A 23053-nucleotide genomic window follows, 5' to 3' on the forward strand; every position below is an offset into this window, starting at 1 on the left:
TCGCTGCGACCTTACTGCTCCATCGATTTGTTATCGTCACGCCTCCGCTGCCCCTCCACAAGGTCTCTGCCTGTGCTCGAAAACGCAGAATATTCTCTCCTCCAACGTTGAGTCTGTTTGCGTCAAAGGAGAAAGGGAAGAAGCTTCAAGCTTATGGAGTTTTGCTTTGAACTGCAATAGAGAAGAGATGGGAAAGAGTTTTCCCTTACGCGACCTTGGGGCTGCACTTAAATTTTTACATTTTATCCATTTTGCCCTTCCCTAAATCTGATTCAATCCAAATTTTTAATACAAAACTCTTTTTTAATTCCACGTGTGATTAGTGAAAACATTGTCCATGCCACGTAACGCACAATTAAACGGTCGTTTGTCTAATTTGACGGCAGGCCTTTAATTGCTCCAATTTTACAAAAATGGGGATCCAATTGAGACGGCAAAAAGAAAGAGGACTTAATTGAAATTCTGGACCAAAATAAGGACCTACAGAGACATTAAACCAAATTATTATTAACGAAAAACTTCTGCTATCATATACTTAATAATCTTATATTATTTAACAATTGATAATTTAAATATATTATCTCTTTCAATTCTTTGAAATGCTTTTTATTTATTAATATAAGTGGTTTGGATTTTTTAAAATTCTTTTATTAGAATAAAATTAGTATAAATTACTTAATAATGATATAACACATTGGTGCCCATATTTTCTTCTTTAAATGTAGAAAACAGGTCACGTGAATTGTTTCTATCGATCATGACCTTATTGATTGAAGCATGAAAGCATAACTTTGTGTGGATTTGAATTTTAAACAAAAAAAAAAAGGGCAATAAGACTATGTTAGTTGAAAAGTATGAAAAGGACCTGCCAGAAGCAGGAAGGTCCACTACTCATCCAAAGATTGAATATTGAACACAATTAATGATAAAAAGTTGAAAAAACTATATTACCTTTTTTACGGTGATTCAAGCCTTTGAACAAGCTAATTCAATAACAATGGGATTCAATTGGTTTTTTTAATCGATTGATTCTTTGTTTAAAATTCCAAGTTAAATATGGAATTTATAATTTGTTGCTACTAGTGTTTTTAGGTTATGTACATGAATTAATTATAATTAGATATTATAAAAAAATAAGTTGAGATTTAGCCTCTGTTCATTTGGAGTGAATGTACTGTGTACGCGAATAAGCGACGATGAATTTCAAAAGACAGCGTTGTTCCTTTGCGTGGATTTGCGACGATTTGCTCAGATAGAAATCCAACGATTTGCGGGATTATACTGTTGAAGCCATCTCGCTAATATGCGAGGATTTGCAATGATTTCCACAACAGCCCTTGCTCCTTAAGCTGCTGCTTCCACAACAACCCTTGCTGCTTCATTTTCAGTGTCTGCTGCCCACACAATTGAGGAAACCTCCTCGTTGCTTAGCACATCCCACACCTAAATCAGAAAAACAAAAAGTCAATAAAGGAAAATCCAAAATAAGCAAATTAACATACAAAATAAAACACTTACCCATCACTTGCAAGAACAATAAATTGGTATGTAAATTTATATTACAAATAATAAATACATTGTAGTAAATTATATTACAAATAAATATTACATTTAAAAATAAATTCATTTTACTACATTATAATTTTTATATTTTTTAAAAATTGATTTTAAAAATTATTTATAATTTTTGTCTCTTTATAAACATTTTTACAATTAAATATAACATTAATAAATATCATTTTATATTACTTTAATAACTAGGGACATTTTGGTAATCTTTAATTTTTACCAATTAAACTAATTTTTTAAATCTATCACATCAATCAAATCCTACACTAATTCTCACAAATTTTACTCCCAAATCCACTCTCAATTACTCACAAATCTACTCAAAAAAATAACTAAAAAATTACCCTCAAATTCACTTAAATCCCCCAAATCATCTCCCCCAAATCATCTCCCTCAAATACTCCCAGAAGAACAGCCTTAGTCTTCGAACTTAAATCAACCAAAAAAAAGTGAATTAGGAAGTGTATTTTGATTTGACCTATGCGTGTACACTTTTGATTTGGTTTTAGTTTTAAATACGGTGACAAGTTATAATAACCAACTATACGAAGTGTCCCTAAATTTTGTTTTATCAATTATTCTTATTTTTGCATAAGTAATTTTTTTTCTTTACCAAAGTCGTTATTTATATCTATATGATTAAAAATTCCGATTCTAAGAGTTGGTCCCCGTCTCTTTGTAATGTATATTATATTTTGAATATTTTAAATATTAAGATAATTAGGTCAAATATTTCTGGTTGGCAGTTGATCTATAAAGATATTTAATATATATATATATATATATATATATATATATATATATATATATATATATATATATATATATATATATATTGTAAGGATATGTAGTGGTATGTCTTTATTTTTGATAAGATAGTTTAGTATTATCCTTTTGTTATTATTTTAAAGATTGTAAATAATTCTAACGGTCCATCTTTCACATTAACTAATTAATAATTATTTAGAATATAATATATATTTTAGTATGAATATTTGCAAAAATATAAGAGAAAGAATACTCTCTGATTCACATAAATTTTTTACACTTATTTAATATTATCTTTCTTTATATTTTATTCTTTTTTTAAATATATAAAACTTTTTTTATAATAATTTTATTTTTATAATATATATAAATGAATGAAAATACGTGTCATAGTTACTTAAAAGATAAATATGTAAGGGGCATCTTAAATTGAGACAGGCGAACAAAATTTTCTTTTTTAATCACTATTTTTCTCTGTATTCTTTGTTAATTTTTTTGTATACTTTGGCTTCTAACTGCAATTAGACCGGTGGTTCCACCACTCCCAGAAGAAAAAGATAAACACGTAGTGTAAATCACTTGATTCAAAATAGAAAGCAAGATAAACTTCTTACAAACTTCCATGAATTTCTAAAGTCTGTTTTTTTTATAAACACTAGTAGAAAAAGAGGATTTTAACACGCCTTATATATGCTTCGTAGTTATTGTGAATTTATATGCTTCGGTTGAGGGAGAACCGAAGCGTAAGAGAGTTATTGCCTCGGTTATAGGAGAACCGAGACATATAACCCTGCAAAAATCTAGATCTCCTCTCTCTTCTGTAAGTCAGACTTTTCATCTGACAAACTTTTCGAAAATAACGAGTAAGAAAGGGAATGACCCATGTGTAAAATGTGAAAGATTTATGAAAAATGTGCTTAAAACTAAAGCAGCACGTGAGCTAATGGTGTTGAGGGGCGGAGGTGCTGCTGTGGTGTGCTTAGCAAAGAGTGGTGGTGCAGCTAGCAATTTTGACCATCAACTGGACATTTTTACCCCTTCTCTTGGTGTCTCCAAATTCCACTTAAATTGAAGGAAAAGAACGTGTCCTGTTGTGTCCATATCTTCAAGCTCTTCTTGAATTCTTCTAGCCATACTTCTAGTGATGGATCCATGCCCTAAGTCATCATCTCCTTCCCCTTGAAGAGGATTTGTCCTCAAATCTAAATCATCATCTGTATCAACTCCTGCAAAAGGACGAAGATCAGTAACATTAAAAGTAGAATGGACACCATATTCTGATGGAAGGTCTAATTGATAAGCATTATTGTTGACCTTCTTAAGGACTTTAAAAGGACCATCTCCTCGAGGACTTAATTTGGACTTCCTTTGAATAGGAAATCTTTCCTTTCGAAGGTGAAGCCAAACTAAGTCACCTTCATTGAAAATGACTTCCTTTTTACCCTTATTATGATACTTAGCATATCTCTCACTTTGTAGTTGTATTTGATTACTAATCCTCTCATGAAAAGTTTTAATGAATTTGGATTTAGATATTCCCTCTTGATGAACAAACTCATGTGAAGAAGGTAAGAAAATCAAATCCAGAGGTGTGAGAGGATTAAAACCGTATACAGCCTCAAAAGGAGATATTTTGGTAGTTCGATGAACTACCCTATTATAAGCAAACTCCACATGTGGAAGATACTCATCCCAAGATTTGTGGTTACCCTTGAGGACTACTCTTAATAGAGTGGATAGAGATCTATTTACTACTTCAGTTTGACCATCTGTTTGAGGATGACAAGTAGTAGAGAAAGACAGCTTAGTCCCTAATCGAGACCATAAGGTTCTCCAAAAGTGACTAAGAAATTTTGAATCTCTATCAGAAATGATGACCCTAGGTAGTCCATGAAGTCTAACCACATCTCGAAAGAATAACCTAGCCACATTACTTGCATCATCTATCTTGTGGCATGGTATAAAATGAGCCATTTTGCTAAAACGATCCACAACCACAAAAATAGAATCAAAACCCCTTGATGTTTTGGGTAGTCCTAAGACAAAATCCATGCTAATATCTTCCCAAGGAGTTGAAGCAATGGGTAAGGGACTGTAAAGACCATGAGGCATTGCTCTAGATTTGGATGTTAAACAAGTAATGCACTTGAAACAATGCCTTTGGACTTCTCTCCTCATGTGGGGCCAAAAGAATTTCTCTTTTAGCATGCTTAAGGTTTTATCAACCCCAAAATGCCCCATCAACCCTCCCTCATGCATTTCTTTGACAAGGAGTTTTCTTTGTGAGCCTTGGGGTATACAAATTTTGCCCTCTTTGAAAAGATACTCATCTCTTACATAGAATCCTCCTTGTGGCTTTTGCAAACATTCCTCATATAAGGTGGCAAAGTCACTATCTTGAGTATACAATTCTTTTATGTTATCAAACCCAAGAATTTGAGCTCCTAAAGTGGCTAGTAAGATATTTCTTCTTGACAAAGCATCTGCCACTATATTAGCCTTTCCTTTCTTGTATTTGATAACATAAGTGAACTGTTCAATGAATTCCAACCACCTAGCATGTCTCTTTTGCAACTTGTGTTGGCTCTTCAGATATTTTAGTGATTCATGATCACTATGAATAATAAACTCCTTGGAAACAAGATAGTGTTCCCAAGTTTGAAGAGCCCTCACAAGAGCATAGAGCTCTTTGACATAGGTGGGGTAATTACAAGAAGCACCATGAAGTTTTTCACTAAAATAAGCAATTGGGTGTCCCTCTTGTAATAACACAGCACCTATTCCGTGTCCAGAAGCATCACATTCTAACTCAAAAGTTTTGGCAAAATTTGGAAGAGCTAGAATGGGAGCTTGAGTGAGCTTCTCTTTAAGTAGCTCGAAAGCCTTTTGTTGTTTGTCTCCCCAAATGAATGTAACATCCTTTTTCACCAACTCACTGAGAGGTGAAGCTAGACTAGAGAAGTTAGGCACAAATCTTCTATAAAAGCTTGCCAATCCATGAAAACTCCTAACTTCTCCTACATTCTTTGGAGTTGGCCATTCTTGGATGGCCTTTATTTTCTCAGGATCAACATGGACCCCACTTTTATTGACTACAAAACCGAGAAAGATGACACTATCAACACAAAAGGTGCATTTGTCAAGATTTGCAAAGAATTTATTGGTTCTAAGAATTATTAGAACAACTCTCAAATGTTTTTCATGATTCTGCAAATCTTGACTATATACCAATATGTCATCAAAATAAACAACTACAAACTTCCCAATGCAATCCCTTAAAACATGATTCATAAGTCTCATGAATGTACTTGGGGCATTTGTAAGACCAAAAGGCATTACTAGCCACTCATATAACCCAAACTTAGTCTTAAAAGCAGTTTTCCACTCATCACCTTCTTTGATTCGAATTTGGTGATATCCGCTCTTAAGATCTATTTTTGAGAAAATTTGAGCCCCATGTAATTCATCTAACATATCATCAAGTCTAGGGATGGGATGTCTATACTTTATTGTGATGTTGTTGATAGCCCTACAATCACAACACATGCACCACTTCCCATCCTTTTTTGGCACCAACAACACAGGTACAGCACAGGGGCTGAGGCTCTTTTGAACCAAACCCTTATCTAGTAATTCTTGGACTTGTGACTCAATCTCTTTGGTTTCTTGGGGATTAGTCCTATAGGCAGGCCTATTAGGAAGAGTTGCCCCTGGCATGAAGTCAATTTGATGTTCTATTCCTCTTAATGGTGGAAGCCCATTTGGAATTTCTTTGGGAAATAGATCATCAAATTCCTTCAAAAGTTTTTGTATTGAAAGAGAAAGAGTAGTAGTCTGAGTTTCACTAGATGTGCAGGTGAGTGTTCCTTGGCAAAGAAGAAGGTATGAAGGTTGCTCAACTTGAAGTGTATTGTTTAAAGTCTTTTTATTTAAAAGAACTTCATGTTGAGTGACCTTGTGGGAAGGAACACGGGACTCTATCACCTCTCTTTCTTCCCTAATGACTACTCCGCTCTCTTGTTTTGGAATTTTTTTCTTTTTTTGTTTCTTTTCCTGATCCCTAGCGGACTTCATTTGTGCTTGATCTTGTGCCACTTGAGTAGGTGTCAAAGGTTGAAGCACAAATTTCTTGTCTTGTTTGTGCACAGTTATGGTATTGGTAAGACCATGGTGTATAGTGTTATGATCAAATTGCCATGGTCTTCCCAATAGCACATGGCAAGCTTCCATAGGAACTACATCACAAACAACTTCATCTTTGAAGTTCCCTATGGATAGAGCCACTTTAACTTGATTCTTGACTGTAATGTCCCCATCTTCATTTAGCCAATGAAGTCTATAAGGTTTGGGATGGGGTATTACAGCAAGATTCAGCTTTTCAACTAGTCTGGTACTACAACAATTGCAGCAAGAACCACTATCAATAATGAGAGAACAATAGTTTTCTTGAATTTTACACCTTGTATGAAAGATGTTCTCTCTTTGTGATAGTTGTTCCAGACTTGGTTGACTGCTAAGCACCCTTATCACCATGAGAAGTTGACAATCATCCGCAAACACTTCCTCTTCTTTTTCCGTTTCACTCTCACTATCACTGGTGGGGGATTCACTTTCACTGCTATAGATGTCCTTTCCCTTTAAAAGAATGGTTCTTTTAGTAGGACATTGAGCAGCTGTTACCAATGAGGAACATTGGTAAATTTGAAGATAAATGATTTTGATGATGCTGCAACAAGATAGACTATTCTAATTGTTTTAAAAGCACTTTGTAGATAATAAATGTATTAGGAAAGGCTTTAAACATGTAATACTTAGAAAAACTTGTACTTCCAGAACTGTTACGCATTTAATCGATTATTAGAAGCTATAATCGATTATCCTGAGCTTTTCTGAAAACCCTGTTGGTCTGGAATAATCGATTATTACTCCAAATAATCGATTATCACTGGTTCTGATGAGAACTGCCAAAGTTTCTGGAATAATCGATTATTCCTCAGGATAATCGATTATCACTTTTGAAAAACCCTGTAACGGACTCAAATAATCGATTATCACTAACAATAATCGATTATCTGCGGCAATTATAATTCATATCTGCGAATTCAGAATAGTTGGCTATATAAGGTTCTTCCAAAACTCTAAGAAGAGAACTCTGAGCTTTTGAGAATACAGTGTTATCTGAGGAAGTTCTAAAAAGCTAGTTCAAGTGCTTTGCCTGGTCTCGTGAATAGGAGAAGCTCGCGTTTCGTGTGTCGATAGTCGGAGCGGTTCTCTTCGAGTTGGCAAGGTGGTCATCTTCCGGTTCGTTCGTCGAAGGAAGGTTTTTTATTTGTTTTTGTTCACTCTTATTGTAATTTGTAAAACTGTTTTTAGTGAAAACGTTAATCACTTTTTATAGTGATTAACAATTGGACGTAGATTCTTTTGAATCGAACCAGGATAAAAATTCTGTGTTGAATTTTCTTGCTCTCGATACTCTTTACATTTTACGCATATCAACTGTTTGATAAATTTTCTCTAAGAAAATTGTTTTTCTAAAACGGACTATCAAAACTTGATTTGTGACCGTAACACGCTTTACGAGTATTTTATTCCGCTGCGCGACTCTATAACGGTACCGATTGTTCCGACAATTGGTATCAGAGCTTGCTTTGATATTCTTTCAAACTTTTGCGAAAATGGCCGGTCATCAAAATCAGGTATATGCTGAGGGTGCATCCATCAACAGACCACCTCTTTTTACTGGTGATAACTATGCATTCTGGAAAGTCAGAATGGAAATTTTTATGGGATCTGGGAAGCTGTGCTAAATGGTCCCTATATTCCTAAAAGAACTGTTGATGGTGTAGAAGTAGAAAAACCATACTTTAATTGGACTCCTGAGGAAAATAGAAGAGCCCAATTTGATATTAAGGCTCGTAATATTATTTCATCTGCTGTAGTACTTGATGAATTTTATAGAATTTCAGTGTGTAAGACAGCACAGGAGATGTGGGAGGTCCTCAAAGTCACACATGAGGGTACAGACGACGTGAAACGTGCAAGGAAGAACACGCTCATTCAGGAGTATGAGATGTTCAGAATGCAGCCTGGAGAAACAATATCTGATGTCCAGAAGCGTTTCACTCACATTGTGAACCACCTGACAGGTTTGGGTAAGACTTTTGACACTGATGAATTGAATGTGAAAATATTGAAATCATTAGACAGGTCTTGGCAACCAAAGGTGACTGCCATTTCGGAGTCTCAAAACCTCACTCAAATGTCAACGGCGATTCTCTTTGGAAAACTTCGTGAGCATGAGCTTGAGCTAAGAAGATTAACTACAGAAGAGGATCAAGGCAAAAGAAAGACGCTTGCCTTCAAGTCTGAAATCTCAAAAGGAAAAAGTTCTAAGAGAATTGAGGACGATGATTCCGATGACGATGAGGAAAATATGAGTCTTATGATTAAGAAGTTTGCTAAATTTATGAAAGCAAAGGGAAAAGACAAATACCGTGGAGAAAGGAAAGAAAATCAAGGATCTCCATCAAGCGTTAAATGCTATGGATGTGGAGAAAGAGGACATGTGAAGAATGATTGTCCTAAGAATAGGAAGAGTGAAGAAAAGAAGGAGAGAAAATCTCCAAAGAAGAAGAAAGCTTACATAGCTTGGGAAGAGAATGCTTCTAGTTCTTCAAGTTCAAGCAATTCAGATGAAGAAGCTAATTTGTGCTTAATGGCAGACTCAGAAGATGCAGGAAGCCAAGTAAGTGATTCTAGCTTAGAGTCAAGTGATGAATTTGATTTACAAAAGGCATTTCTTGATTTGTTAAATGAATCTGAAAAACTTGATCTTGCTCATAAAAAGCTAAAGAAAGAGCATAATGAATTGAAATTGAAGTATGAAAAAGTACTAGATGACGAAGTTGTTTTGAGAAACAAAGTTAGTAATCTAGAAACTAAATTATCTGAATCTGATGTTATTGTACCACCTGTTGAGTGTTTATCTTGTAAAAGTCACATGTTTGACATTGATATACTGGAAAATTTACTTTCTAAAGGAATCAAGCCTATCTCACATGTTCAAAATGTTTTTAGAAAGAGTAATGTTAGAAATATAAACATGCATCATCATAAAAAGTCTAAAGTTAAGAGAACTCGTAGAGTTTGGGTTGAGAAAGGGACTTTTGTGAAAAATAAAGTGCATGATGTTTGTTGTTTTTATTGCATGAAAAAGGGACATACTTCAAACAAATGTAGAATTAAACATTTTGATGTTCCAAATGGAAAATATGCTTGGATTCCTGTTATAGAGTAATATGTCTCTAACCTCAAAGGACCCAAATGAGATTATGGGTACAAAAACTATATTGTTTTTACTTTGTAGGTTAAGTTTTCAAAAAGATAAGAGAGATCTATGGTATTCTGCTCTTTGAATTGATGCTACAAGCCAGGATGTAACTCCATCAAGTGGTATCCAAAAGCCTTCGTTCAAGCACCAAGTATTTGAGCTAAGTGTTGTTTAAACTATGATGTTGCATCTTGTTTTTACTTGATCTTCCATTATTTAATTAATGTTATATTCATTTCTAGTTAGGCAAATGATATGTTCATCACTATGTTATTCATCCTGTGGTGTGTTCTTGTCTGTTTACACATTTTGATCAAGTGAAATTCATCTATTTAAGATATTCATGTTCTGAATTTCACTCATGTCATGTAAAGCCATGTGCATTGTTATTTCAGTGCTTTATTGATAACTATCTATTGAATTTGTGTTTAACTAGCTTAGTATTCAATTTCATGAGTACTTTGAAGGTACCTTTGGTGTAATCTCTGTCAAGCATCAAAACTATGAAAAAGTCATTTAAATGAGTTGGCTGACAGATTTTCATTAGCAATTTTGGATGATTAAGACATGTGAAAATTAAATTGTCATTTCTATTTCAAAGTTGGTTATGTGGAAATGTGCTTTTAAGTTCAAATGCATAACGAATGAGCTATGATAATATACATTGAGAGCTTGGATGCAGTAAATGATTGGATCAAATTTGCATAATTTTGATGTAAATTATTTTGTTCAAAAATGTTGAAAGATAAAACCTGAATCAGCTCTTGTGATTGAATTTTTGCATATGTTGTTTTGATATGCATAGCTAAATTTATGAAGTTGAATAAATTGGGATATGAGAGTGCATGAATCAGTTGGTGTTTGGGAAGTTGAAATTTGTGCTGTCAAAATTAGTTTTTGAACTGATTGTGCTAGCTGGAATGCTTTCTTGTTAAAACCTATAGTAACTGTGATCACATTCATTTAAGCTAATATTGCATTGTAAGTATTTCTGCATTGCATTGGACTAAATAGATCTTAAAATATTTTTCAGAATCTGTTTTTAAGTTTAAGGGAAATATCACATTTAGGGGGAGAAATTTTTGTTTTGAATTCCTAGGATGTTTTATCATGTTCATGTCTTGCTTTATGTGCCCTTGTAATCTTTAATGTTTTCATGAATAATATGATCTATTGTTTTAGTACATACATTGTTTAATTGAGGGGGAGCTCATATTAAGGGGGAGCATTATGACTCTTTTTGCTTATGATCAAAAAGGGGGAGAAATATGTGCAGTTACTACTAACTCTTCTTGTTGTGTGTTAGTTTGTATCTTTTGCAGATAACCCAAAGTTGCTTTTAAAAAGTGATTTTTGATCATCATCAAAAAGGGGGAGATTGTTACCAATGAGGAACATTAGTAAATTTGAAGATAAATGATTTTGATGATGCTGCAACAAGATAGACTATTCTAATTGTTTTAAAAGCACTTTGTAGATAATAAATGTATTAGGAAAGGCTTTAAACATGTAATACTTAGAAAAACTTGTACTTCCAGAACTGTTACGCATTTAATCGATTATTAGAAGCTATAATCGATTATCCTGAGCTTTTCTGAAAACCCTGTTGGTCTGGAATAATCGATTATTACTCCAAATAATCGATTATCACTGGTTCTGATGAGAACTGCCAAAGTTTCTGGAATAATCGATTATTCCTCAGGATAATCGATTATCACTTTTGAAAAACCCTGTAACGGACTCAAATAATCGATTATCACTAACAATAATCGATTATCTGCGGCAATTATAATTCATATCTGCGAATTCAGAATAGTTGGCTATATAAGGTTCTTCCAAAACTCTAAGAAGAGAACTCTGAGCTTTTGAGAATACAGTGTTATCTGAGGAAGTTCTAAAAAGCTAGTTCAAGTGCTTTGCCTGGTCTCGTGAATAGGAGAAGCTCGCGTTTCGTGTGTCGATAGTCGGAGCGGTTCTCTTCGAGTTGGCAAGGTGGTCATCTTCCGGTTCGTTCGTCGAAGGAAGGTTTTTTATTTGTTTTTGTTCACTCTTATTGTAATTTGTAAAACTGTTTTTAGTGAAAACGTTAATCACTTTTTATAGTGATTAACAACTGGACGTAGATTCTTTTGAATCGAACCAGGATAAAAATTCTGTGTTGAATTTTCTTGCTCTCTATACTCTTTACATTTTACGCATATCAACTGTTTGATAAATTTTCTCTAAGAAAATTGTTTTTCTAAAACGGACTATCAAAACTTGATTTGTGACCGTAACACGCTTTCCGAGTATTTTATTCCGCTGCGCGACTCTATAACGGTACCGATTGTTCCGACAGCAGCTATATGACCCCTACCTAAACACTTGAAACACTTTATATCACTTGTGTGAGTGTGTGAAGATGACTCTTTGTTTGGTTTTTCAACTATTTTGGCTAGAGGTTTGAGGGGTTCTTTTGCTTTAGTAAATTTCGGTTCAAAGGGAGACTGAAATCTTTTGGCAGAAATTTTTCGCTGATTTTGTTGTTTTACCTTTATACACATTTGAACAAGTTCATTCAAACCTCTATAAGGTAGAAGTTCAACTTTATCCCTTATGTCCAAATTTAACCCACTCAAAAATCTAGCTAAAGTAGTTTCCTCTGCCTCTGTGATCCCTGCTCTCATTATATATAGCTCCATTTGTTGTCTATAGCCTTCAACAGACATAGACTTTTGTTGCAACTTTTGGAGCTTATCCATAAGTTCCCTTTTATAGTAAGAGGGAATGTGCCTTTTCTTGAGAGCAGCTGTGAGTTCATTCCAATATTTAATGGGAGGAAGTTGTTGTCTCAGTCTCTCTTTGACTAGAGCAGTCCACCAATACATTGCATACCCTTGAAAACTAAGGGTAGCTAGAGAGACTTTCCTTTCCTCCGACACTTGTTGACAGGCAAATATTTGCTCTACTTTCATTTCCCAGTCAAGGTAAGCCTCAATGTTATCTTTCCCATGAAAATGAGGCAATACCACATTGACTTCCTTAGGAGGAGGAGGAGGATTTTCATAGTCACGCCTATGCCTTCTTGATGAAGAAGGATAGTAATCTCCTACTCTTAAGTTTTCTTGCTCACTTTGGGATTCTCCACTCATGCTTCTCTCCCTATATTGAACTTGTTCATCTCTTAGCATTTTCAACTCATTAGTAACCATGGCATTGTGCAATTCTCTTTGAATCTTTTCTTGCCCTATTTTCCTTTCAATTTCTTTGAGTTGATTGGCAAGAGTTTGAAAACAAAATTGATCTTTAGGTTCCTCATTAATTCTAGGGGAATGTCTTCCAGACATTTTATGAACTTAAAAATTTTCTTGAAGTAAAGACTAAGAGAGTTCACTTGAGGGCAATATTCCAGGTAAGAGAGGTGGACCTTGTAGGTCACTTAAGTACCAAGTCTTGCCTTGCCAAATATGTCCTTAGTTACTTTCTAAAAGTCTTTAAATCAAAATCACTTCTAAATTCACTAAATATATGGAGACACAAACAAACACAAAGAAAGAAAACCTTAGACTCTAAGGACGGACTCTAAGACTTCCTATGCGAAACTTGCAAAATTAAAACGAAATTAAAGGTGAGGTCTCCTAGGTGAGGCTTAGACTTTTTAGATCTAAGACACACTCACCGTCTACCAATTTTAAAATGATGAGACTTTAAGTCAAGTTAGCAAATGAGGGAAGAACACTTATGAGCTCTTCCACTTCACTTGCTTGAAATGGCCAACTTACAAGAATGGAAAAGAAAATAAAAAAAATAATACAATGGAAACAACAACAAAATTTGGAAGAACACAAGGTAGTTTAATGTGGCAGCTTTGGTTGCTCTCAAACAAGAAATGAATCAGAAGTGATTCATGCAAATCTTTCAGCTGCAGAGTGAAAATATGTTGTTGTTTGCAGCCACCAGAATTTATGCAGACCAGTGAAAAACGTGGTCCTGCTGCACCAAAAATCAACTCCAAAGTTGATCTTTCCTTGCTCCAATCCACTGCCTAAGATGCTACCAGTGTTGTAGGACCACCTGAGATACTTATGCACTCAACAAAGAGCTCAAAAGAACCACCATCAATCAGTTTCGAGTGTAGAAAAGAAACAACTCTGCTGCTGCCAAAAATTTGCAGAACTAGAATGCACAACTGTGATTTGATCAAACAGCTTATGTGCAGAATTTTCAAACAATTCAAATCAAGCAATTAAAGGTTAGCAATAACGGGTGGCACTCAAAATGATCTTAGGAAAGGCTCTAGAGTGCATTTAAAAAGCAAATAAACGAATACAAGTTGCATATACAGCTAAATCGAGCTCAGTTTCCAAATAGGCAAAACTGTTCGATGAAATGCCTAAGAGAAATTCTGATACTGGTACATAATTGGTAATTCAGAATTGGCACTTGTTTTGATCAGCTTTTTAAGAGTGCTTGTTCTCATTTTCTTTCTTTACATTTGAGATTTCTTTTAAGGCAATTTGATCAAGCTTTTGCTACCAATTCTCACTCAATTATAGATGTACCAAACCAGCAAACATTTATGCAGAAAAGAGCAACTTATTTTCAGAAAAATGTTGAAAATTTGGTGGTTTGGCTAACAATTTTGCACAAACAAGCTTGAACACTTAATTTTATGACTTGAGCAACTTTGTTTTATCAAATGGAACTTGTATAAGCTGCCAGCCGAGGCTAAACACTTGTAACTCAAAAATTCACTGTATGAGTTGCTCTTTAACACCAAAATTGGTCTAATTCACCAACCAAATTTTCACAGAAGATTCAAATTGAGCTGAAAACAACTTTTATGACTCTAGGACAGTGATTGAAAGTTGAACAATACGCTAGGAATGACTGAAAAGATGTCCAACGGGGATTTCTAAATTGGACAGATTCAAAAACAAAAAAATTCAGAAGCAACAATCAAAGAGAGGTGCAGTTCGGTCAAGCTGCTTAAATGAGTTATGGATTCTGTAGAATGGTGCAACCAGATTGATTGTCTTGGACAATTCATTGTTCATATGGTATGCACACATCACATTACAGTAACTCAAACATCGCCAATTTTAATTTCACACGGTGCATTTCAGAAAACAAATTTTAAATCAAATTCAAAACAGATTTGAATTCTGCGTTAACTGGAACTGCACTGTGATGGAATTCAAGATGCACTAAGCTCATTCATCATTGCTCTTGTGATGTGCATCTATTGAAAAACCATTCCAGATATGCAGATTCACCCAGGCACCAAACTTACTCAGAATTTTGACAAAATTACAGCAAATGCACATGACTGGACATGACTGAATAAGATTGCAAAATTAAAATACTCAAGACAAAGATTGAACCGATTAAAATGATGAAATAAATCAAGTAAAAGTTGGAATAAAGAAACGATGTAAATGAAAACTACTGGAATTAAAGTTGCAATGAAACAGTGTGCACAAAATGAAGAGCACGAAGGAAATGGTGATGACAGAATGAAGTAACAATTGACTTAGCTGGAGCGTGATGCAGAACCTAAGCTCTGAATACCTCTTGATGAAGTTGCTCCAACGAGAATGATAGATTGGATGCAGCGGGAAGTAGAATCCAGAGATGGCAGCGGAGATGCAGAGTGAAAAGGCAGTAGCGTAAGTGATGATTGAGGAGCTGTTTGGGAGGTGGAGAACTAGCTCAGGCGGCCTTCCACTGGAAGGAAGCTAGATGGAGAAGGGAAGCTCATTGGGATGACTTTTGGGCGGAGTTTTAGGTGCTGGAAAATGCATCAGCAGATTAAAATTCAATATTCTCAAAAGTATTTTGACAAGGGTGGCTACCATGAATTTATATGTGATCCATGGAGCTGCAACGAGTAAGAAAGGGAATGACCCATGTGTAAAATGTGAAAGATTTATGAAAAATGTGCTTAAAACTAAAGCAGCACGTGAGCTAATGGTGTTGAGGGGTGGAGGTGCTGCTGTGGTGTGCTTAGCAAAGAGTGGTGGTGCAGCTAGCAATTTTGACCATCAACTGGACAGTTTTACCCCTTCTCTTGGTGTCTCCAAATTCCACTTAAATTGAAGGAAAAGAACGTGTCCTGTTGTGTCCATATCTTCAAGCTCTTCTTAAATTCTTCTAGCCATACTTCTAGTGATGGGTCCATGCCCTAAGTCATCACTTTTCATCTGACAAACTTTTCGAAAATGGGTTATTACCTCGGTTATGCAGGGGAACCGAAGCGTATAACCAACAGTTTTCTTCTTCTTCTTTACGCGAACTCTCCTTCCTATCCACAAACACCCCTAGACAACACCTTCCTCTCCACGAAAACCCCCAAACAGCGCCTTCCTCTTCACGAACACCCCCAGACAACGCCTTCCTCTCCACGAACACCCCTAGATAGCGCCTTCCAGCTCCGACAACCGTTAGAGAGGTTCCAAAACGACGTCTTTCTGCTTTTAGGTCAAAGGAATTGGTGGAAGTGACGAAAATGTGCAGAGATCTGAGGCACATGGCCGAAGATATTGGAGGTGTAGGTGGATTCGAAGGGAGGACTGAGAGTTCAAGAAGCAGCGATGAAACTGTATGTCTCGAAGAGCGTGTTCGAGAAGGTTCACCTGTTGCAGGCGATTAAGGTGGCGATGAAGAGGTTCTTCTACGCGTACAAACAAGTTCTGACGGTGGTGATGGGAAGCTCGGAGGCTAACGACAACCGAGTTGGGCTGAATTGCAACTCGGCTCACTCGTTGACTCAGATATTCCTTAAACGGACGTATTTTCCAAGCTTGGATGCCGCCAAGCTTTCCTTGGGTACCTCTGGGATAATAATGATTACAAGTGGCCTTAAACCCAAGATCATATCAACAACATACAATTTCATTTCATCTTAACGTAATTCCCTTTAATGTAATTCCCTTTAGTTTGCTAGATTTACACTTCCAGCCAAATTCTTTTTTTCTTTTAAAAATAAAATAAAATTTTGTAATGGGCTTCGTGGGTGTTGGAAGGATGTTTCTGGGGATGGGGATTTTGGGACTGTTGTGGATGATGTTGACAATGAGGTGATGGGGTTGGGGTTTAAGTATGAGGCGGAGGAAGGGGAGGTGAATTACAATGGGAGTGCTCGGAAGAGGGAAGATGTGGCGAGAAAAGGTTGCGCAAAAGAAAAAAGCACTTTATTGCCTTGGTTTAGGTCCCAATCGAGGCAGTAAACTCTACAATACTACCTCCGTTCACAACCGCGGTAAAAAGGGGTAGACTTTTTGTCTCGCCTGTATATGCCTCGGTTCAGGAACCGCTGTCTATGAGCCAAAATAACCGATGTCGTTTCCCTTAACTGCACTAGTGAAACTAGGCAAATTTGCCTTAGATATTACGAAACTAGGCAAAAAATTTTCGAAATACGAAAATAGACAAGTCGTGGGGGGCTAGACGACTTCCAATGAAGAAGTTGTGGCTCCCTTGCACGACTTCACACTATTCATTTGACCAGGGTTGAAGTCGTGCACCCCAAAAACGACTTCATGTCGTTGTAATCGATTACCAAGCATTGTAATCGATTACAACGTGCTGAAGTCGTGTAGGGAAAGGGGGAAGTAAGCCGAACGGTAAGAGGCAGGGGGAAGCGAGCCGAACAGTGGAAGGCTGATAGGATATAAAGCAGGGGACGCGAGCCGAACGGTGAAGTACAGAACGGTTTAAGGGAATGGGGGTGAAGGTCCGAAAGGTGAAGGAAGTGGGGGTGAAGGACCGAACTGTTAAGTGTGTGGTGGATCAAAACCAAACGGTTAAGGGCGTTGGGGAAAGGAGTCGGTCGGTTGAACAAGGGAACTGTTGTGTCTTAGTTTGGGAAGGGTTTCCCTTTTACAACAGAAACCCTTCCCAAACTAAGACACAACAATTCCCATAATCAACCAATAGCCTCCTTCCCCCAACGCTCTTAACCATTCGATAAATCCCTTATTCGTTCGGCTCCTTCCCTCAACACCCTTATCCGTTCCGTCCTGCACCCCCGTACCCTTAACCGTTCGGTCCTTCACCCCCACTTAACTTTTCGGACCTTCAAGCCCATTGCCTTAATCGTTCGGCTCGCGTCCTACTGCCTTATATCCTATCAACCTTCTGTCGTTCGGCCTGATTCCACCTGCCTCCTACCGTCCGGCTTGCTTCCTCCTGCCTCCTACCATTCAGATTTCTTCCCCTTTCCCTTACACGACTTCAGCAGGTAAACAATTACAATGTTTGGTAATCGATTACAACGACACAAAGTTTTTTTTGGAGTGCACGACTTCAACCCTGGTCAATGCTACAGGGTGAAGTCGTGTAGGGGGCACAACTTCTTCATTGGAAGTCGTCTAGGCCCCCCACGACTTGTCTTTTGAAATTTTTTTGCCTAGATCCATAATATCTAAGGCAAATTTGCCTAGTTTTCACTAGTGCAGAAAGAGCTTTAGAAGTTTGTTATTTTGGGCTTTTAACGTCAAATCCTGATCCGACGTCTTTATGGTGACGTTAATGGGACGTCAGACTCTATAGGTCTGACGTCTGTATAGACGTCAGATTACACCAAACCGACGTCTAAGGGTTCTATAGACATCGGACATGGCATTAACCGACGTTTACTACAGGTCATGTCTTTGGGTAGCGTAGTAGCACCTTCTTTCTTTGCTAGTTTCGTCATAAGAAAAGCTTGTGTCTTTTGGATCTCTTATGGCATTTCAACCGAAAACCGAATTTAGTTCCTTGCCTAGTTCCATTCCAACCGACAATGAAAACGAATACGGTGACATGAGAACTAGGCAAGGACCTAGGTTCAGTTTTTGGGTTGAAATGCTATAAGACAACCAAAAGACGCAAGCTTTCCACTAGTAAAAAATTGATCTATTACCGCGCACATTATGCATCGGTTAACCAGAACCCGAAGCATAATATTGCGTGGTGGCATTTTTGAAATTATATCGACAGTATAGGCCTCGATTGCAACAGTACCACGGTCGTATGTACCTTTAGACCGTATATTCTGACATTCTCACCCAAGTCAGTCTGAAATAAATTGAAGTCAAACCGTCAGGGAATAGGCCTCGGTTCTAGGGGAACCACGACCTATTGTCCTTGCAAAATTCTGACATTCCCACCTAAGTTAGTCTGAAATATATTTGAAGTCAGACCGTCAAGGAATAGGCCTCGGTTCTGGGGGGAACCGCGATCTATTGTCCCTGCAAAATTCTGAAATTCCCGCCAAAGCAGTCCTGAAATAAATTTGAAGTCAGACCGTTAGGGAATAGGCCTCGATTCTGGGGGGAACCGCGGTCTATTGTCCTTGCAAAATTCTGAAATTCCCGCCAAAGAAGTCCTGAAATAAATTTTGAAGTCAGACCGTCAGGGAATAGGCCTCGTTTCTTGGGGGAACCGCGGCCTATTCCCTGATCTGAAAGTTTTTTAAACATTTAAGAGAATAGGCCTCGGTTGGGCGGGGAACCGCATCATAAAGGTTGAAAACAAATTTCAAAATTACCATTTCAGAACAATTTTAAATTTTTTTTAAGAGAATAGGCCTCGGTTATGTTGGGAACCGAGGCCGTATCCCCTCTATTACCGCGATTTTCTAATGAACCGCGGTAGTAACATTTGATTACGTTAAAAAGAATATTACAGAGTGAATAGTTTCATCTTCCTCGAACAGTTTTGAACGCGAAAAGTCTCCAGCCATTTTCTCTGCAACGACGTTCTTGCCGCCGCGATCTTTCTCCATTCTTTCTTCCGCCACCGTTGCGCTGCCCCCGTCATTGTAAAAGGACTTCCTTCCTCATTTTTCATCACCTACATTTGTATCCGATCAAATTTGGCTTTGGTCGCCAGAGTTTTTTCGATTTTTTTTAGTTGGGTTGGTTTGATACGTTTTTTTTATTGATTCGGATTATCAAACTTACGTTTTGTTGTATTTTTTTGTAGGTATTGTGTTTTTTATTTTAAATTTGTTCCGTTCAGACTGCGGGTTGTTCAATCTTCTTCATTATTTTGTGGTTTTTCACGCTCCCAGGTTCCTATTATTCTGTTTATTAATTTTCATTTTGTGCATTTTTAATTTTTGTGTAGGTTGAATATGAATAATATTGTATGATTGAATGTTTGAATTTATAATTTGAATGCTTATTAATTGTATGATTGTATGATTGTATTATTCTGTTTATTAATTTTCATTTTGTTAATTTTTAATTTTTTGTGTGTTGAATATGAATAATATTGTATGATTGAATGTTTGAATTGATAATTTGAATGCTTATTAATTGTTTGATTGTATGATTGTATTATTCTGTTTATTAATTTTCATTTTGTTAATTTTTAATTTTTTGTGTGTTGAATATGAATAATTATGTATGATTGAATGTTTGAATTGATAAATGGAATGTTTATTAATTGTTTGATTGTATAATTGAATTGATTGTATAATTGAATTGATTGTAGATTACAAGCGGGAAGAACATACTTTTTATTCCTTATATATCTGGATAAGTGAACTTTGTTAACATAATAAAGTTCCATATGTGATTTTAATATATAATAATTAAGTTATTATGAATTTCAGGCACCACTGACAGCTACTTGTTATTTCTGTACAGGAGAGTTATGCTTTGTGGTTCTGCTAATTGCACAAGTCTCCTCCCAAACATCTCAGACAAGCAGTTGATTGGTAAGAACCTCAATGTTTGGACTTTCTTAGTTAGATAAATGAATGCTAAAACCTTTTTTTTATATATAGTTCTATTTCAGCAAGTATGATGTTGGTTGGGAGATCAATTGCTAACAGTAGAAAGTTTGCATGGATTGCTCTCAAGGTTTGACATATGCTAAAGCCATACTTTCTTATAGTTGTTTTGTTTTAATGATTTTCACTAACTATTTACAATTGTGATGGTATATTGTAGTGTAACAGACATAATGGTTCATATGAGTGTGGATACTATGTAATGTATTGATTGACCCACATTATTCGTGCCTATATCACAAGAGGCTGGGAAATGATAATATTTAAATTTAATGAATTTTGATTTTCTCCAACATTTGGAATTCATATACACTAATTAATAACAATTGTCTTGTGCAGAGATTCAAGACTTCTACTCCAATTCCTGAGAAGCCACTTACATTTCTGAGGAAAGCAATTGCAAAACATTTAGTTAGATTATATAATAGTTCATAGTTATTAGATTTAAAATACATTAGAACATGTTGATTTATAGTTATTAGACTTTGTACATTGTGTGATGTAAATATTGACTATTGTGTTGAATCTGTTGAAATGTGTTGTTATGATATTGTTTTATATGCAGGTCTGTTTTTGTGATAGTGGATATCACAAAAACAGACCTGCTATTAAAAAAAATTGCAGGAGAATAGGCCGCGGTTGTGGCCAAAACCGAGGTAGAAAGGTTAGACGAATTTTCGTTATTACCATAGTTGGAACCGCGACCAAAGGTTACACAGAATTTTTTTTTAAAAAAAAGGGGGTTTTGGTCGTGGTTCAAGAAAGAACCGTTGTCATATCCCCAGGTTATTATCGCGGTTGTAACCGCGGCCTAAAGTCCCAGACTTTTTACCTCGCCCGTATATGCCGCGGTTCTAAAACCGCGACGTATATTCAAAAACAACCGCGGTCGTTTCCCTTCGCTGCACTAGTGTTCCTTACGAGAAAACTAGCAAAGGGAGAAGGTGCTACTACGCTACCCAAAGACATGAGAAAAACTACACCAAAACACAACGAAAACACATTTTAATCGGTTCAAATAGAACATAATCCATCAAAGACTAATTTAATCGGAGTAAAAGTAAGTTTAAATGGTTAAAAAGAGACAAATAGCACCTGGAAATGCAATGCCGCGGAGAGAAAAGGCGAGAAGGAAGACGATAAAGTGCGCGTAATCGCGGGTTCGATTTCTAATTTAACAGGAACCAAGACGTCGGGCGCAGGCGGCACCGACGTGTATTCTCGACTAGACGTAGGGGATCTCACTAATATGACATCCATTCGATTTAAAAATTAATATTCGTGGTGTATATAGACGTCGAACGTAAGGGGAGTCGACGTCCAAAACAACTTTTCACCTACCTTATCAGGCCATTTAGACGTTAGATAGCGGGATTAGACGTTTATATGGCGGAAAAAATAACTTTTCACCTACCTGTCAGGCATATAGAAGTCTATGACATGGGGGCCGACGTCGATAATTCTATATAGACGTCGAGGTGGCGGGATGATGGACAAATTTATGATCACCAAAATATGATGTCACAAACTTGTTTTTCAATCGGCAAGTATGACCGAATCGTTCAAGTAATAAACTTGGTAAGACCAAGTATCGTTCTTCCCAAAGGACTCACGGCCTACTTTAGTTGAGTGGTTTATTGATTAGCTAAGACTTAAAGACGAAATATTTGGATTTTTATATGCAAAAGACGAAAATTAAATATGTATGCATGAAGTTTTGATCAATGGCAAAAGCAAAAGATAAACACTTTCAATGAAATATATGTATGAATATGTTGTTGGGGTCAATTTCATCTTATCCACTCTCATATATTTTAGGAATTCAACATTCAAATCATCATTGTTAATGCCACTCTCTAAAGTACCTTTCAAGAAGGCTTCTCCCTAATTACGAGTTCATACAATTCCTAGCATTCCTAATAATTAGTTCATAAGTGCAGGAGCTTAACGACAACCAATATAATATTGGGAGAAATTCCCCGGATCTAGGCTTCCCCGTACGTGCCCGTATCGACAAAACCAATAATCATGCATCGAATGAGTTAAACAACGCAAGCATTAAGCAAAGAGGAAAAACCCTAACTAATGATGAAAGAAAGCATAGGTCTTAAATAAAAGATGTAAAAACAAATTCCATATATGAGAGCTTCAAAAGATTACATTGATTCCCCAACAAACATAAGAGTTTAGTTCACCATATGCATGGTGAACCTAGATGAATAACAATGAAAGAATGAAAGATAAAACCCTAGAAAGGTGAAGAGGAAGCCTGAGCATCCAAGATCCTCCTTCAAAGGGGTGGAAGAGAGAGTGTTTGCTTCGTTCCAGCCAAAGATACCTAACCCTAGGAAACCCTAAAGCTTATATATTATTCGTAAATTACAGAAAATTAGGTCCAAGCCCATAAAAGTGCTGCTCAACGGTAAAGTACCGCTCAGCGGTAAGTGCGTGAGTCGTTTCTTCCCCTCAGCAGCCATTTTGCCCCTCAGCGGACCTCCCGTAAGCTCCTGATTGCCGCTCAGCGGTAAACTGCCGCTGAGCGGTGACTTCGGCTTCTCCTTTTGCACTTTTTGATGTCTTTTCTGATTCCATCTCTCTCCTTCACTTCTTTCACCAAATTC

The 23053-nt window shown here is 36.5% G+C and overlaps 1 protein-coding gene across 1 annotated transcript; it reads right to left on the reverse strand.

Annotated features, from left to right (window-relative positions):
- Nucleotides 1-1344: 1344 nt before the first annotated feature.
- Nucleotides 1345-12624, reverse strand: LOC148192184 (uncharacterized). Its single transcript, XM_088100040.1, has 7 exons — nucleotides 11994-12624; nucleotides 6238-7010; nucleotides 5888-6132; nucleotides 5115-5452; nucleotides 4664-5024; nucleotides 3373-4315; nucleotides 1345-1443 (listed from the first exon to the last, which is right to left on the reverse strand). The coding sequence occupies exons 1-7, from the start codon at nucleotides 12622-12624 to the stop codon at nucleotides 1345-1347; spliced, it is 3390 nt and encodes a 1129-aa protein (XP_087956166.1).
- Nucleotides 12625-23053: the final 10429 nt, after the last annotated feature.

This window comes from Vigna umbellata, chromosome 10 (genome assembly GCF_029865625.1).
Source record: "Vigna umbellata cultivar VRB3 chromosome 10, Vumbellata_1.0, whole genome shotgun sequence".
Classification (NCBI taxonomy): Eukaryota; Viridiplantae; Streptophyta; class Magnoliopsida; order Fabales; family Fabaceae; genus Vigna; species Vigna umbellata.